The sequence below is a fragment of the Pezoporus occidentalis genome, unplaced genomic scaffold (genome assembly GCF_034315485.1).
Source record: "Pezoporus occidentalis ecotype Australia unplaced genomic scaffold, CSIRO_AGI_Poc_V1 ctg128, whole genome shotgun sequence".
In the NCBI taxonomy this organism is placed as follows: Eukaryota; Metazoa; Chordata; class Aves; order Psittaciformes; family Psittacidae; genus Pezoporus; species Pezoporus occidentalis.
The window spans coordinates 406,332-421,977 of NW_026913082.1; the positions used below are offsets into that span (position 1 = coordinate 406,332).

The window sequence follows — 15,646 nt, forward strand, 5'->3', positions numbered from 1 at the left end:
CTGCACGGCACTGCAGAAGCTTGTGTCTCACTTAACACCATTTAAGCACTTTAACCTTCTTCTGACAAATGGACAAATGCCTGGCCTTCAGCTCTGAACAGAAAACACCAAAACTCTCCAAATCTAGTAAGAGCCAGTGCCCCCAAGTTCTGTTACGTGGCACAAGCTCGCAATAGGCAGCTCCAACCTGGAAGACAAAGGTTGCGTGTGAATTAATGTCTTAAAGGCGCTTGCTGGGTTCAGGGTCAACAGCATTTTGGCTGTGCAAGGCACAGAGGGGTTGGGGCTGTGGGGTTCGGGCCAGAGCTCGCTTGGGGCTGCCCCGGCTTCGCTGTGCCAGGCTGTCACGGCTGTCGGCACGTATTAATGAGCTGAAGAGAAAGGTCTGAGGCGGCTCGTGCTGCTTCAAGGAGCCGTTCAGGGTAACATTTAAAACACAGCTCCCAAGAAAAATAAATGGAGAAGGGCTTAGTTTTTTCCTGCAAGCTGCAGCCGTGGAGCTGAGAAAGTGCTGCTGAGGCCACCCATGCCGGAGGGACCTGCCCTCCACGTGGGTCATGCAGCGTCCTGCTGCTCCCATTGCCTTCCCAAGGCATGGCTCCCAGCACACTCGTGCTTGCTTGGAGATGGGGATGGGGAGGAAAAGCCCACTCGCGGAGATGGGAAATGGTGTTTTCGGGGTTGCAACCTAAAGAACCCAACCTGGGCACCTGATGTTTTTACTTTGGCAAGGTTGGCTTTTATTTGGTGTGTAGCAATGCAGGACTATAGAGGTGGGGGGCTTTGCCTGCACGTGATTTCATGTTTGTTTTGGAAGAAGTGCTGGTCTCAGGCTCTGTTGATGTTAGGAAGGCAGCGGTTGCATGAGGATGCGTCCCAGCCTGATATGGGGTGATGCAGGCAGCAGAAGTGGATGTTCCCACAGTGCTGGGGATGGCAGTGTGGCTTTGCCACCCAGACACAGGCATGCATGTGCAGAGCTTTCTGTGCAGGTAAATGCCATACAGGCAGGGCAGGGCTGCCCATGGGTACCAGCAGGGAGCAGGTCAGGGTGGGAAGCAAAGGGTTTTTTCAGAGAGAAAAGGGAGGGGGGGGCGAAGTTGAAATCTTCATGCAGAAAGAGAGGAGTGGAAAAGTATTTATCTTAAATATGTCATGTTTGTGCATAATTAAGCACCAGCTAAAAGCTGGGATTGAAGCTTCTAGGATCAGAGACTGGGCAGATGGGATGAGAATGCCAGGGAAGGAGAATTTTAAAAACACAGCAAACCCTGCTCTAAGATATGCTGCAGCTGGGTTTGCCGGTGGTGCTGGGGAAGGAGAAGCCCAGTGTGATGGTGAACAGCAAGCCCTGAAGCCTCAGAGAAATGTAAAAGGCCTGAGAGCAGAGTTTCTGCCAGGCTGGCCGCTGGAGAGGCTAAATGTCTAAACGCAGTGCTCATCATGTAAAGCGGCTTCAGACTGGAGCTGCCACGTGTGCTAGGGGAGGGGATGGAGCATTCACCTCTGCTGTGAGGTTATTTTAACCTGAAAAACACTCTAGAATCAAAGGAATGGGCAATGTGGCTTGGAACTGAGGCCTTTTTCTCTAAAGCAGAAATGGAGTATTTCTTACCACCAGATGCCCAGAAGGGACATGAATTCACTGTCCACCTACAGGAGAGGTTGGGACGCAGCCGGGTGATGGGGACTTTGCTGCAGGGTTGGAAAGCGCATCCCAGTGCGCTCTGTGTGCCACTGCTGTACCTGCTGGTAAATAACATGGTGCTTCTCAAAACTGCCAGATGATGCTTTGGGGGACAGTTTATCCACCAGCTCAATGTAGTCCCCCACATCACAGAGCAAGATTCTGAAGGCTCTCTCTGCTGATTCCTGCAGGAGCAGGGCCCAAGCAGTGTGCTGCTCCCAATACCCCTTGCTGTGCAAAGTTACAGTAGGAACATCCAGAAATGGTGATTATCACAGTATGAATTTTAATCTCTCTTGCCCATTACTGGCTCCAAGGATGGAAGGAGACCTCGCTTTCTGCTCTTCACTCCTCTTTGTCCAAGAGTGGCTAATTTGGGAGGGCTCAGCCTCCAATTAATTGTACACAGCCCAAAGGAATTACTTTCTTTCCCAACTACAAATCCACGGGTGGATGGATCCTGGGGCACTCTGTATAAGCGCTTTTCTTTCTCTAATTTCTCCTGCGACTTTTGACATGGCCCTGCCCTGACTGGGGACATTGATGATTATTTTTTTTTCAGAGAGATCATTTACTCTTAGATAAAGATTAATTTTAACTTTAAATTTTAACTGAAATCTCTTAAGTGAAAACGTTTTTATAGGCCAGCTAAGATGCTGTTATCTTTGCCCAGCTTTGCCTCTGTCACGGGCTGCTTCACCGAGCAGGTAATAAGTAACCTTTCCTCCCTCTGGGTGGGTTGAGGGCAGAGGGCTGACAGAAGTAGGCTGATGGCCTCCTTGCTCCCTTCTCCTTGGGAATCGTAAACAATTTTAGTGTCAGTGACCTCTCTCTGCCCCTTGTTTTGGGTAATCCTTGTGGTGCACGCAGATGCCATTCCTATACCGTTCCCTGCTTCCCTCTATGTGGAGCCTAAAAGACCTCCCAGAAATGACTATGGTGAAAGGGCAGCAGCTGAGTCAGGCCCAGGGGAGCGGAGCTTCAGGCACAACGGCTGCATTCACAGCCCAGCCCTGACACACGCTCCAGGGCTGTCCAGGGCACAGCCCTGCACCACACTTCTCAGAGCCACATAGACAGGTCGTTGTCCAAGCAAGGATGCAGACGTACATATCCAGACTCCCAGTCTCCTGCTTTTACCACAGATGGTTTGTAGCACAAGTGGGTTTGGGGTGGATGGACCCTTCCCAGGTGATGCAGGGTTTGAGAGAGGACTGGGTATGACCTAGGATTACATCTCCTGCCTGAGATGGATGGGAGAGTGCAGGTTTGAATGGGCGTTGTGTCCAGTCTAAGTGTGAACCTTGCTGAACCTTGGAACAGTCCCAAAGCATCCTCAAGGCTGGTACCATCTCATAGCACAGTATGGAGCAGCACGAAATCCTTGTGATCTAAAAGACCTGGAAAAAAGAGATGTCAAAGTCTCTTTTCCTACCTAAGGGACCATTGCATCATTTGTCTGATCAGGGTGATTTTACAGAAGTGATGTGTTTCCACTGGTGTCTCTGACAGATCTCACACCATTAGACACTGCCACAAACTAGTGGAAACAGCAGGTCTTTTACAAAACCTTCCATGTTCACACTGAGTCTGTAATGCAGCTCTCCAAGACATGTTTTTTATATTCCTTTTGTTGTGTATAGAGTGCAAGCGGTACCAGTTAACACTGGATGGGGAGCAGAAAGCAATGCCCCTTGCTAAAAGAGCCACTCATGAAAGAGTTTTGTTTCCCTTCACTGGGAGAAAATGCTTCACTGCAAGGGGACAAGAAGGTGAAGAGGAGGGAAGATGGTGTCCACCAGTGGTCCACCCAGCTTCACACATGGTCTGGAGTGAGTCTCTTCCCCTGCAGGACCTGCTTCTCCTACACTGTACCATGATGAGCAACGCTTGTCTACCCTGAAGGATTATTTTGGGATAAGTATTTGTAAAGAGCTGTCAGTGTTCAGAGAGGTTAGATGAAGAGGATGGAACAGAGAGATGAAAAGGAAATCTTAAGAGAAATTGCGTGATCAATGCCTGATGAAGCAGATACGGGACTCCCAGGTGCTGGGAAATCGTTGCAGGCAGAAGAATCCAAGCTAGGCTTTGAAATGAAGCAAACCTGCCCTACTGCACTTGGTGGGGAGCCTGCACACAAACTGTGCTTCGACTTTGCCTTTTGCAGACATAGATTCCAGATTTTATGGAGAGCTGGGGGTAGAGGGGAAGACTGTGCAAAGTGCAGCAAAACCCCTGACATCATTTACTCTGGATAAATATAATGGGATAATACAAGCATTCTAAGGAAGGTGCCTCAGTGGCTTGCCAGAAGGGCAAGCTCCACCAAAATATGGCAGCCTTCATGCCCTTCTTCATCTGTGGAGTGTGTGCACTGCTTTTTGCAGCTGCACTCTATGTGTTAAAAGTTTTCAAGCAATCATCAGCTTTAAATTTGCCTTCTGGTCCATTTCCTCTTCCCATCATTGGCAACCTGCATTTGCTGAACATCGGAAGGCAAGACAAGTCACTGATGAAGGTAAGAACAAGTGTCCTTTGTTTCTAGGCTGTCGAATGTCAGCAAGTACCCATTAAAAGTTCTCTCTGATGAGAGTACTGAGATGATTTTTGGTGCCAAATTGTTGGTTTTTTTTACAATGTGATGTTTCAATGGTTTCAGAACGACCAAGTGTCATTTCAGAAGGACCAAACTCTTGGGGACTGCTAAAACTGTTCAACAGAGTCCTAACTCTGCAGAGAGTGATGATAAATATGAGCAGTGTTTCAGTGAGAACTACTCTACTCATTGAAAACTATGAGTGTCTGCATCAGATCAGACCAATGGACCTAAATTTTGGCATCTTCCTTGTGCTGTGAAATTCCTCAAAATATTTGCGTGTCCACGTAGCCAAATTGAAAGATGGATGCTTAATCGTGATTGCCAAAATAGCTTGTATTTCTTATGTTGCCAGTTTTTCATGAGAATGGGAATTAATGTAGCACAACTCAAAGAAGAGATATCGAACTCATTTGAAACAGTGAATGACTTGGACTTAACGAAGACAAAGTTCTCTATAGGAGTCACAGTTTCCTTGCATCTCTCTTCTAGAAAAAAGGGGAAATTTCAATGTGTTCTGTCTCTCAGAGCCAAAATGCAGCTCAGCCCAGCTGCATTTTCAGTCAGGACATGGGGTGTGAATATCTTGCACCTTACACCAAGCCTTTTAGCATCAGGTTGCCAGCAGCCCTCAGACCTGCTTGGCATAATGTAGGGAAGAGGAGCTGGCTTTCCCTGTCTCATTCCCTTTGCTGTGCTATGTGAGGAGCCTCCAAGATGCCTATGGAGATGTGTCTTCATCTTACACCAAGCAGCTCACAGTGGGCTCAATGCCCAGAACTTAGGAGCTGGGAAGTGCTTTGGACTGTGGTTTCTGTTTCTGACAAGACCAGAAATCCTTCTGCAGAGGAAGGCAGGGGAGAAGGAGTTTCGGCATTGTGCATGGGCATAGTGGGAAGGATAAGCAAAGCAGAGGCTGGAAAGGAGGTGACTTGAAGACCCAGGAGCAGGTGATAGCATCTTAGTGAACACAGGTATTGGGCACATTGGCCACGCTGATGCCTTCTTTTCCCCATGGAACTATAACACCAAGAAGCCAGCTGGGAAAGGGGTCTGCTGCTGAAACCAGCCAGGGAAGGGGTCTGTGGCTGCAGCCCAGAGGAGCCTCTCACCATCCTCTGCCCTTCGCAGTCAGGACAGAGCAGATACAGCCTGCAGCTGCAGCACCATAGCTGCAGCTATGGGTGAGGAGAGATTTTACACTGGGGCTTGTGAGAACTGCAGTAGTGAACTGAAAGCTTACTTAAAAGTCAGAATTTTAAGGTATTACTTAGCAAATAAATGACCTGGAGTAGACAATCCTCCTTGAAAGGAGAATCCCTAAAGGATTCCCCCCTGAAATTTTCACATTAGATGAATCAGCAACCAGCCATGGTTTTGACCAAATGTTTGAAATCAGTGTCCTGTGAGTTACTTTTTTTTTGCAGAAGCTCAACAATTCTGGCTATATTGCTGAAACATTGATCAGACTCTGCCTGGGGCTACCTGCTTGCTTTGGTAGAGCAGGAGGTGTTGCAAAGCTGTGGAACCTTCTCTAGTCACCTTTGCCAGAGCTGGTCCCTTTTATGGGACATTAGGCTTCGTCTCACAATAGCTTTATCAAGTTTCAACTGCATTGCTCTCAGTCAAGTCTTAATTCCTCCTAGGGCCTGGCAGGACCATGTTTGTGAGCCTCCAGAGAACTGCTGCTACCCAGTAGCTCAGATTTCGTTATAAAGTCCTGCTGTGCTTGAAATCTATGGTGCAGCAGAAATAAAAAGCAGAGTGTGGTATTGTGGTTATTTTCTAAGGCAAGTTGAAAGAGCAATGGTTTCTTATGCCTTCATACGTCCATCCTTGGTGAATCATATAGACCTGTTTGCATTAATTGCAGCAAAGCTTTCATTTCACTTTTATAAGAAATATGGACACCTCTGCTTTTTCATTCTCTTATGGTGGACAGTAGCTTTACAGCCTCCTCAGTCAGCAGTTGCTCTGTATCTGTCTGCCAAATCTTGATGATGCTTTTACGCTGCTGGTGGTGATCAAAATGTCTTTTTATCTTCTGCCTCTTTTAACCTCCTGCACCAAACTGAGCCCAACCAGCTCAGAAAACCAGTGGTTTTATGGGAGCTTCTGAGTTAAGCAGACCACCATTTATCTGCTTTGATTCCTTTTTTATTTAAGTGTCTTGGGGCTTTATCACTGGCATCCCTCCAATCCTTCTGGCCACAGAAGGAGGAGGGAAGGCAACTCTTCATCTACCCAGGCAGGACGCACCACTGCCACTGATGACTCTATGCTCTGATTTTCCTCTCTTTCTAGATTTCAGAGAAATATGGCCCCGTTTTCACCATCCACTTGGGGTTTCAGAAGGTGGTGATGCCAACTGGCTACAGGACAGTAAAGGATGCTCTTCTGAACACAAGGGATGTGCTTGCAGACAGACCACCTTTACCCATATTCTATCACATCCAACATAGAAACAGTACTGGCAGGTTGAAAAGATAAGGATGTGCTTGCTTTGCTGTTTCTCAAAGGTGTTGTTTCACTGCAGCAGTATTAAAGAATCATGAGCTGCATCCTTATCATTGAGGGCTACATTTTGTGGAGCTTGGGGGCAGTTGTTTGTTTTATTAAAGAAAATGGGATCTTCTTATTTGCCTTATCAGGTTTTTGCTTTTAGAGGCACTTGGGACACATTTCAAGAAGGTTTTGGGTTTTTTTTTTGTAGTGCAGAGGGAAGGAAATTATTTTTCACAATGTGAAGGCTGAGGTCCTTATGCAATCTCTTTTCTACAGTTACTGGAGTTCAGACAAAGCGTGGATCACGCATGACTCATGATAAAGACTGCAAGAACTGGCAGGAGCGTAATAGCACGGGCTGTTTGTACCTCAGACAATTACTTCTGTAAACAGATTTTTGGCGTGTTTCTGAATAGCATGTTAAAAAGTAGTACGTTGCCCAAGACTAGACATTGAAAAACAATGAAGGGAATAATCCTGGGCTGAAAGGAAAAGACGTGATGACCTAATATGTATATAATGCATACAGCGTGTGGGGCTTTTTTTCATCTTGTCTTTAAGAGTGAGGCCCAGCGTGAGGAAGGGAACACTGCGCTACTTTCCCAAGCACAGGATGAAGATGTAAAATATATTCAGTCCTGGAAGCCCTGCTGGGAAGGGAGGACTTCAAATTGTAGCCAAACACCTCGGTGCCCTCTTGGCTGAGCACTTTTTTTGGCCAATGGGTTAGCCAGCTTGAGGGTATTCCCTATCTGTAAGCAAAGGTGCCTCCCTGTCATCCCTCCTCGTCCCCCTGCACAGTACATAGTTTATCTTCTAAACCGCAAGTCCTGTTCATGATGGGGATGGAGTGATGTCATCTGCTCTTAGCCTTGCTCTCTGAAACAGCTGGATCCTTTTTCTAAGGCAAACCAAGTCGGCCTGAGACAAATACCATGCATCGAGCTTTTTACTGTGTATGGCTGCAAAGAGACAAAGCTATAAGCAAGGCAAACCCAGGGCTTTGCTGTGAACAGCACCCAACTTCAACGTATTGCTTCCTACCCTCCTGAACCTACCTGGGGTAGTGATTGCCCAAGCCAGCCCTCTAGCACCCCACAGTCATCTCCCAAGCAGGCTCCTCCAGGTTGCAAAATACCTGTGCTCCCCAGCTGTGCTTTTGTTGTTTTGGAGCAAATCCTGAACCACCTCAGCAAACAGGGCATGTGCTCCTTCCATAGGTGTGTTCTTTGCTTCTTGAGCTCTGGAAGAAAACATGACGGTTCACCATAGCTGCCATGAGGGATCTTGGCACAGGGAAGCATCTTGGTGAAGAAAGGATGCTTGAGGAGCTTCGTTTTCTCATTGAGTTGATCAAATCCTTCGAAGGTGAGCTGGGGTATCAGGTGTTTCATGCTACTTTACAAAGACACCGTGAAGACCTCTGTGTTGCTCCAGAAATGACAAGTGCAGTTATGTTGTTCATTTCTAGATAGACCTTTCCAATTGTGGTTTTTGAATATGGCTCCCAGCAACATCACCTTTGCTATTCTCTTTGGGAGAAGGTTTGATTATAGAGACCTAACATTTCTTACCCTGTTAAGACTCATAGATGAAGTTATGCACCTTCTTGGCTCTCCATCCTTGTGTGCAAGTTACCCTCTATGCTGAGATGCTCCAGTATCTCACCTGATTTGGTAGGTCAACTCAATGTACTTCTGCTGGATGCGTGATGCTGGGGTATCTTTAGGTTACTGAAATATAAGATTCATAGAAGCATAGGGTGGTTTGGGCTGGAAGGGGCCTTGAAAGATATCTAATCCAACCTCCCTGCCATGGATAGGGACAAGATTCTTTCTTTGGGGGTTTCCTCCTCCATGAAATCGTCCTGTGAAGGAGGCCCAACATCATGTGGTGGCACTGGGCTGAGATGCTGATGTGACTGTGCCAGCAGAAGGAATGTGTTTGATTCTTCTACAGCCAGAAAGTGCAATAACTGAGGTTTCCAGCATGGTGGGACTTGGCATGGGCAGAGTCCAGGAGCATCAGTAGAAATCCTCAGAAGTGCTATAGACACCTCCCTTTATGTTATTCTTAGTCACTTTATTTAGCAAACTTCATGGTTTATGGCAAACTGTAGCCTCCCATGAGGAAATAGACCCTAATGTAGATCTGGGATCTGGGTAAGCTATCTTCAGTGTTTCACAGTAAACGAAAACGTTCCTGGAGTGTGTCTCAGAGATGTTTTTAGCACTTTTGGCAGAGTTCACAAAGATTCTGCTTTCCTGGGGTTTTGATGTTTTCTTGGTTTTGGTAGTATTTTTCCAGCAGTACCCAGAATGAAACAATGCAGCATATTCTATTCCCTAGTATTTTCAGGCCAAACAAGGCTCTGATGGAAGAGACAGGAGGGAATCAGGTCCCTCTTGGAAGGCATGGCCAGAGTTTCTTTCTTTAAAAAGACACCAGTGATGAAAGTATTGAAATACTGGCTTTATTTGTGGATGCACAAATTAAATCAGCCAGGCTTATTCCAGTTATTTTCTGCTGGATGCTGTGGGAATGTTCATACACAAGTAACCTCTTCTCTTAGGACAATTACACGTGTATTTGGGGGTTACTTGGTTTTGGTCACTTGTTACAGTTTAAGAAACTAGTGAAGTTACAGAGTTGTAGTACAAAGTACATAGCCGCAGACATTTATATATGGACCTCTCGTACCTCTTGTTGTGGCATTAAATCAATACCTGCTCAATGGAGCCACATAAAAGGAGTATTTTGACTAAGAGGCTTTCATCTGAACCAAGAGCTCTTGTTAAATTTAATCCTTCATCACAGGGCATAGAGTATTAGTTACTTAAGGTAATAGTGAAACACTCATCCACAAAGCTGTTAACAAAAAGGTGTGGATGAATTCCTTACCTGAATGAGAGCTACTTACAATAGCTACAGTTTACAATAGCACAACATCCCTTCTCTTTTAATCTCTACAGCAGGTTTGGTTTGTGCAGAAATTACCACCTGTTAGAAAGTGCAGGAGATGTGGTGAATCTTATCCTGCAGCCAGTTTACTTGTAACATTGAGAAATGGTGTAAGTAACCCCCCTGCACATAAAACACAACTGCTTATTGTGCTGCGAAATTTAACGATGCTGAGAACTAAGTGTAATTGATTTATAATTCATGGGAAAGTTAAAAAATATGATCTAACAACTTTAAAACAGAAGTATTTTGGCTTGCTAAACATGGAGAGTTTTCTTCGTGTAATGCAAGTGCTTTATCTTTTTGGTTTATTACCTCTTTAAAAATGTAATTTCATTGTTTCATGAGTTCACTATCACTTCCCCTTAATTGTATTTTTTTTTCCTAATTCGTGTTTATAGGCTCTGTCTAGACAAGCCTGATGGGCTCCATTCATTTCTGTGGAGAACTTTTAATAAGAGGAGGCATTTTTATACATTTAAATTTTGTAGTAACCAAAAAAAGAGAGACCCCAGCCGCATCGCATAAATGATTTCTCCGTTATGGTACTTGAGTTTTACAAGGTGAGTTTTTTCCTTTGTAGTTATTTAATTCCTACCCATTCCTTGGATTTCTCCTCAAACCTCACAAGGTGATACTGAAAAAAGTAGAAGTGTGTGTGACCTTAAAGAAGTGCAGCAAGGAAAGCAAAGAAAGCGTTAGTGAGAACAACCTGAAGAGCTACACTGATGCGCTGGTATTCAAACAAGAGGTATTTTAACAATATGACAATTCCTAGTGCTGTATCTTATACAGAGAAACTCTTTGTTTCTTGTCTAATGAACATACTCTTCAATGGTCTATATGAAAATTTTGGGTAACCATCCTTCTATTTGAATATGTTAAATTCTGCGTATTGAATGAAAACCAAGAAATAATTAACTATTCCTTATCACATGAATGTCTAAAACTTGTCCTCAGGTGTCAGCTACAGTCCCTTCCTTGCTAGAGAGAGAAGTAATATCATTTTCCCAGTGCACTCCAGGCAGACACACATCACTCCCTACAGGTATGAGAAGAGGCAACAGATTGCCACTTGCAGAGATGCAGAAGTTCTTACTGCATTTGTACAAATACATCACCAGCTCCCACATAGTGGATTTACCACCAGGAATGCTAGTACGGGAGTATGGCAAGGAAGGGTCAATCTGTATCTGCCCTTTTCCTCCCAGTGTTTGTATCTGTGTACTTCAGACGGGCGGTGGGCAGGATGGGTGCTTGGGCCTGATGCCGTGTGCAAGTGCCTCAGCTGTTGCACACAAGAACGGGCAAAGTGTTTTCCATCAGCAGCACAAAGCAGAAACAGCAGAGTTGACGTGACAGAGGTGTCCTGGGCCTTCATGGCTTTCCTGTCGCTCCTAGGAGGGAGCCACACACATAGGCAAATTCCAGCTCACTGACATGGGAAAGCATAGTCCTGCACCTCTCATCAGTTTCTGCCTTCTCAGGATCCTTCCAGTGTCTGAAGGGGGCCTATAGGGATGCTGGGGAGGGACTCTTCATTAGAGACTGTAGTGATAGGACAAGGGGTAACGGGTTAAAACTGAAACAGGGCAAGTTTAGATGGATATAAGGAAGAAGTTCTTTACTGTTAGGGTGGTGAGGCACTGGAATGGGTTGCCCAGGGAAGTTGTGAATGCTCCATCCCTGGCAGTGTTCAAGGCCAGGTTGGACAGAGCCTTGGGTGATGTGATTTAGCATGAGGTGTCCCTGCCCGTGGCAGAGAGGTTGGAACTTGATGATCTAAAGGTCCTTTCCACCCCTAACTATTCTACGAGTCTATGATTCTATGATCCACGAGCAGGGGCTGGAAGTCCTCAGTCAATAAGAGAACCACTGCCCATAGCAGATAAATGTCATGTGATCTTCAAAACTCAGTGAATTTGTCCAAATTGTTCATTTTGGGGAGGCAAAATCTCAAGTGTGCAGATATTTCTGCTGAAAACTGAAGCATTTCTGTACTGAAATGTCAATGCGGTGCATCATGGCACATGCATCCCACTGTAATGTCTCTGAAGACTAGGTTACCCCTCCTAGTTCTCTGTTCCCATGCTAATAGGAGTTGGTTTTTTCTTTGTACTTCCCTAAAGGAGCTGAATAAAAGCAATACACTTTTCCATGATGATGATTATTGGCTGCTGCACTTGACCTGCTCGTGGCTGGCACCGAGACGACATCCACTGCACTGCAATGGGCCATCCTGCTGCTGTTGAAGTACCCCGAAATTCAAAGTAAGATATCTTTATGGTTTTGTTTTTCTTACACAGTGTACTGAAGTGCTCTGCAGTGACTTCGTAAGTGATGTTCACCTCTAAAAGCTCTTTAGCTTCTCATGTGTGCCAGAGCATGCAAAATCTGAGCATCTGGAACCTGTCCACTTCCATCCAAACCTTGTATGCTACCGCTGAGGACCAAAGGATTTGAGGGGTTGTTCTCCATCTGCTCCCAGGGGCAGCAAACCTCCTGCCCTGAGGTAGCCCAGCCAACGGTCAGCATGCACAAGATTTGCAGGTGCTTTACCACTGAGGGAAACACACTTTATGCCTTTTCTTTGCCTTAGAGAAAAGATGCATGCAGAGATTGAGCAAGTTCTTGGTCCTGGTTGCTTGCCTACCTTTGAGGACTGGAAAAAAATGCCACTTACCAATGCAATGATCCACGGGGTGCAGAGATTTGTTGCCCTCCTGCCACGTGTTACACGGTGCACCTCGGTTAGCACCCTCTTTAAAGGTTATTTCATTCCCAAGGTACTTGCTGCTCCTCAGTTGAAGAGGGGAGTGCAGCACACCAGTGACCCACAGGGAAATTGTCACGAGGAGTAGGGGAGCTTGAAGCACAAGGCTTTTGGTGGGGAAGAACCAGTTCCCTAACCTCTGTCTCCTCTGAGTCCAGCCTAATGGCAGTGTGACTTCAGGGTTATGTACACAACTTCCCATTTCACATAACTCAGTCTTCATAACCTGGAGTCTGTTCCCTATTCTGTTCACTTTCCATCGCCGCTTGTGCCCTGTAGAGCAGTGCTGCCTCTGGGGTACCATGGCATCATCTCATCACCTTGCTTCAAGCAAGCAGAGATCAGCTGGGCAGCAAGGAAGCCTGGCCCGTGTCTTTCTTCTGCTTCATAACTCAGACACAGCCAACAACTATTGTTTAATCACATATTAGTCAGTAATTCCAGTGAACACTAACTAAGGGTCATGTACAAGCCCAGAAATTAGTTCTTCAGAGGTAGAAGTTTGCTTTCAGACACAGCCCAAAGGGAGGAATGATTACATGGCTGAATGGGCAAGGCAGACTCTTGCTGCAACCCCACATGCTAAAGCAAAGCATGGCTGTGCTGCAGGGAACAACAGTGGTTCCTCTGCTCACCTCTGTGCTGCTGGATAAAACGCAGTGGGAGATGCCTTGATGAATTCAACCCCAACCACTTTCTTGGTGTGGATGGGAACTTCATCAAGAAGAAAGCATTCCTGCCTTTCTCCACAGGTAATGAAAGTGTTTGATCCTGCACAGGGCCCCACATTCCCAGTGCCCCTCAGAAGAGACTAGCCTAGTGGCAGGATCTGAGCCTCTATTGGGAACAGCATGGGTATTGGTGGTGGGGATGGTTTAGAAATACCTGCCCTAGGTTTTGATGACTTGCAAACAGCCCTTCAGCCCATGCTGGAAAGCATGCTGGGGCCTACAAAAAGTTCAGCACCTACAAACGAGTTCAACCTTCCCCCTGCCTTGGGAAGGCTGGTTTCTAGGGTGTCCCAGATCAATTCCTTCTGGGCACAGAGTGAAACAACCCTTTTCAAATGCCTGTAGGAGACCAACAATGATGGCTGCTGAATATCATGCCATGCTCTTTTGCATTTCTGAGGCATGTGCTGTCCTTCACACTATCAAGTAGCAGGGAAGAGATGTTGGGTTGAGCCACCACTTACCCAATCACTCCACCAACAGCCATGCTTTGACATTGCAGGGCAGAGAAACTGCATTGGAGAAAGTCTTGCCACGATGGAGCTCTTCATCTTCTTCACAGGCTTGATACAGAAGTTGAGTTTTAAGCCTCTACCTGGGGTCAAAGAATCTGAGCTGGACACAACTGCAGAGGCTGGGTTCACCGTGAGACCCCAGCCACAGTGTGTCTGTGCTGTGCTATGCCAATAAAGCCAAGGCTCTGAACTGAGAAAGATCCATGTAATAGTTTTCTGCAGAGCCTAGCAGATGCACTAAAGAGAAATCAGATCCCTGTGCAGTAGCTACAAGTAGAGTCTTCTTACCCAAAGCCTTGCAAGTAATGGCTACATGCCATTGAACAAATACTTGGTCAGGACCCAGGTCGCCTTTCCTACCAGGATGGTTAGTGGGTGAGGTGACCTGGAAAATGCCAGCCAGACATGACTGGAAATAGCAGGACAGTCAGTACTTTACACATCAAAAGTAGAGTGTAAGAAAGTTACCCTTGTTCTGAGCCTCTAGGAGAGGATGTTTCTCAAGAGTGGGTAATTACTTCACTTGGAGAGCAGTAGCAGATAAAAGGTTGTGTCATCATCTAATCCCTGCTCTTTTCCCATTCTCTGCTGCACATGGGATAAATTAATCCCAGATACCTACACTTCTATGTGTGATGGATGTTCTTCTAACACTTTACAAATTTCTGATTTTGAATCCCAGATGTCAGAACCTGGATTTCTTAGGTTCCCCTTGCTCTGAGGGACCTCAGCAAGGTTCATTGGGAGTCTTTGGCTCTTTCTGGGTACAGGCTCTGCTATGCCTGCGCTGATATAGGGCTTAACAGCTCTCCCCAGACAGTGAAGACACTCCCCAGCATTTTTGCAAAGGTAGCTCAGATACACAGACACAACCTCTTTTCAGAGCACGATGTGTGAACAAGAAAGCATGCAAACACTGTAGAGATGTGTTTCTAAATGTCTAAGATGCTCTTCCTCAAGCAGCACAGAAGCTGGGCAGATCCAGGCAAAGCAACAGAAAATCTGCCCATCTCCCCTTTCCTTACATCTCCCAGCTTTCTGTGAGACTTCTCAGGACCCTCCCTTTTCCTGACATTCCCTATCTTCTTCTCCTCTGAAATGACTGCAGATGGAGCCTCATCACATCTGCTCATCAGGGAAGACAACAGGACTCTTGAGGCAGCTGGCTTCTTCCTTGGTCTGAAATGCTGAGTGGAGGCCAGAAGGATCTGATAGGCTTGCAATGGGAGGTGGGTTAAGCCATTGTCCCCATTGTGTTTGAGATGGTTAGTCCCTCAGAGGGATCCGTGTCTGCTCTAGGATGAGAAGACGACTTCTCCTGTGCCCTGTGTACCACTTGATTCTTCCAGGTTAATAGTAAATAAATGCGTTTGCTCCCAGACTTGCTCACAGGTGAATGCAGTTGGACTGGGTTCCATAAAGCCTCAAGGCTTGGATCTGCCCTCCCTACCCAGCCTGAATCTGGGGCTGGCAGGGTGTTTTACCCCAGTAAGAACTGCAGGGCTGGGCTGTCTGTGACTCAGAGGGATCATGTTGCCATCTCGTGGCAAAAATAAAATAGAAATGATATTCTGCACAGTGCTTATTTCTCTGGCTCAGTGGGGCTGCAGATACAAAGCAGCCCTTGTTTTACAGATCTATGCAGTTCCTGCAATCCTTGCATCTGACCATCGCCCCTCTGAGAACAGGAGCTCTGGTTCCCAGCATCACACAGAGCTTGGGATGACAGGCTGGGCTGCATGTGGCAGGAGCCACAGACATGGTGTCAGTCGGGTTTGTACAGATCTTACTTTAAGAACCAAGCCACCTGTCCTGCTCCAAGGTGTTTGCCTTCAGTTCGAGTCAATGTGTTGCAAGGCACAAACATGTTTTGCAGCT

General features: G+C 46.2%; 1 protein-coding gene across 1 annotated transcript; it reads left to right on the forward strand.

Moving 5' to 3' along the window:
- The first annotated feature begins 645 nt into the window (after window positions 1-645).
- LOC134158231 (cytochrome P450 2W1-like) lies at window positions 646-15,463 on the forward strand. The gene is given in 12 exon segments (XM_062607979.1): window positions 646-4,205; window positions 6,588-6,750; window positions 8,009-8,024; window positions 8,026-8,166; window positions 8,264-8,417; window positions 10,333-10,500; window positions 11,879-11,912; window positions 11,915-12,019; window positions 12,351-12,535; window positions 13,132-13,194; window positions 13,196-13,274; window positions 13,756-15,463. Coding segments are annotated over 12 exon segments (1,482 nt in total). The 5' UTR covers window positions 646-4,019; the 3' UTR covers window positions 13,944-15,463.
- Window positions 15,464-15,646: the final 183 nt, after the last annotated feature.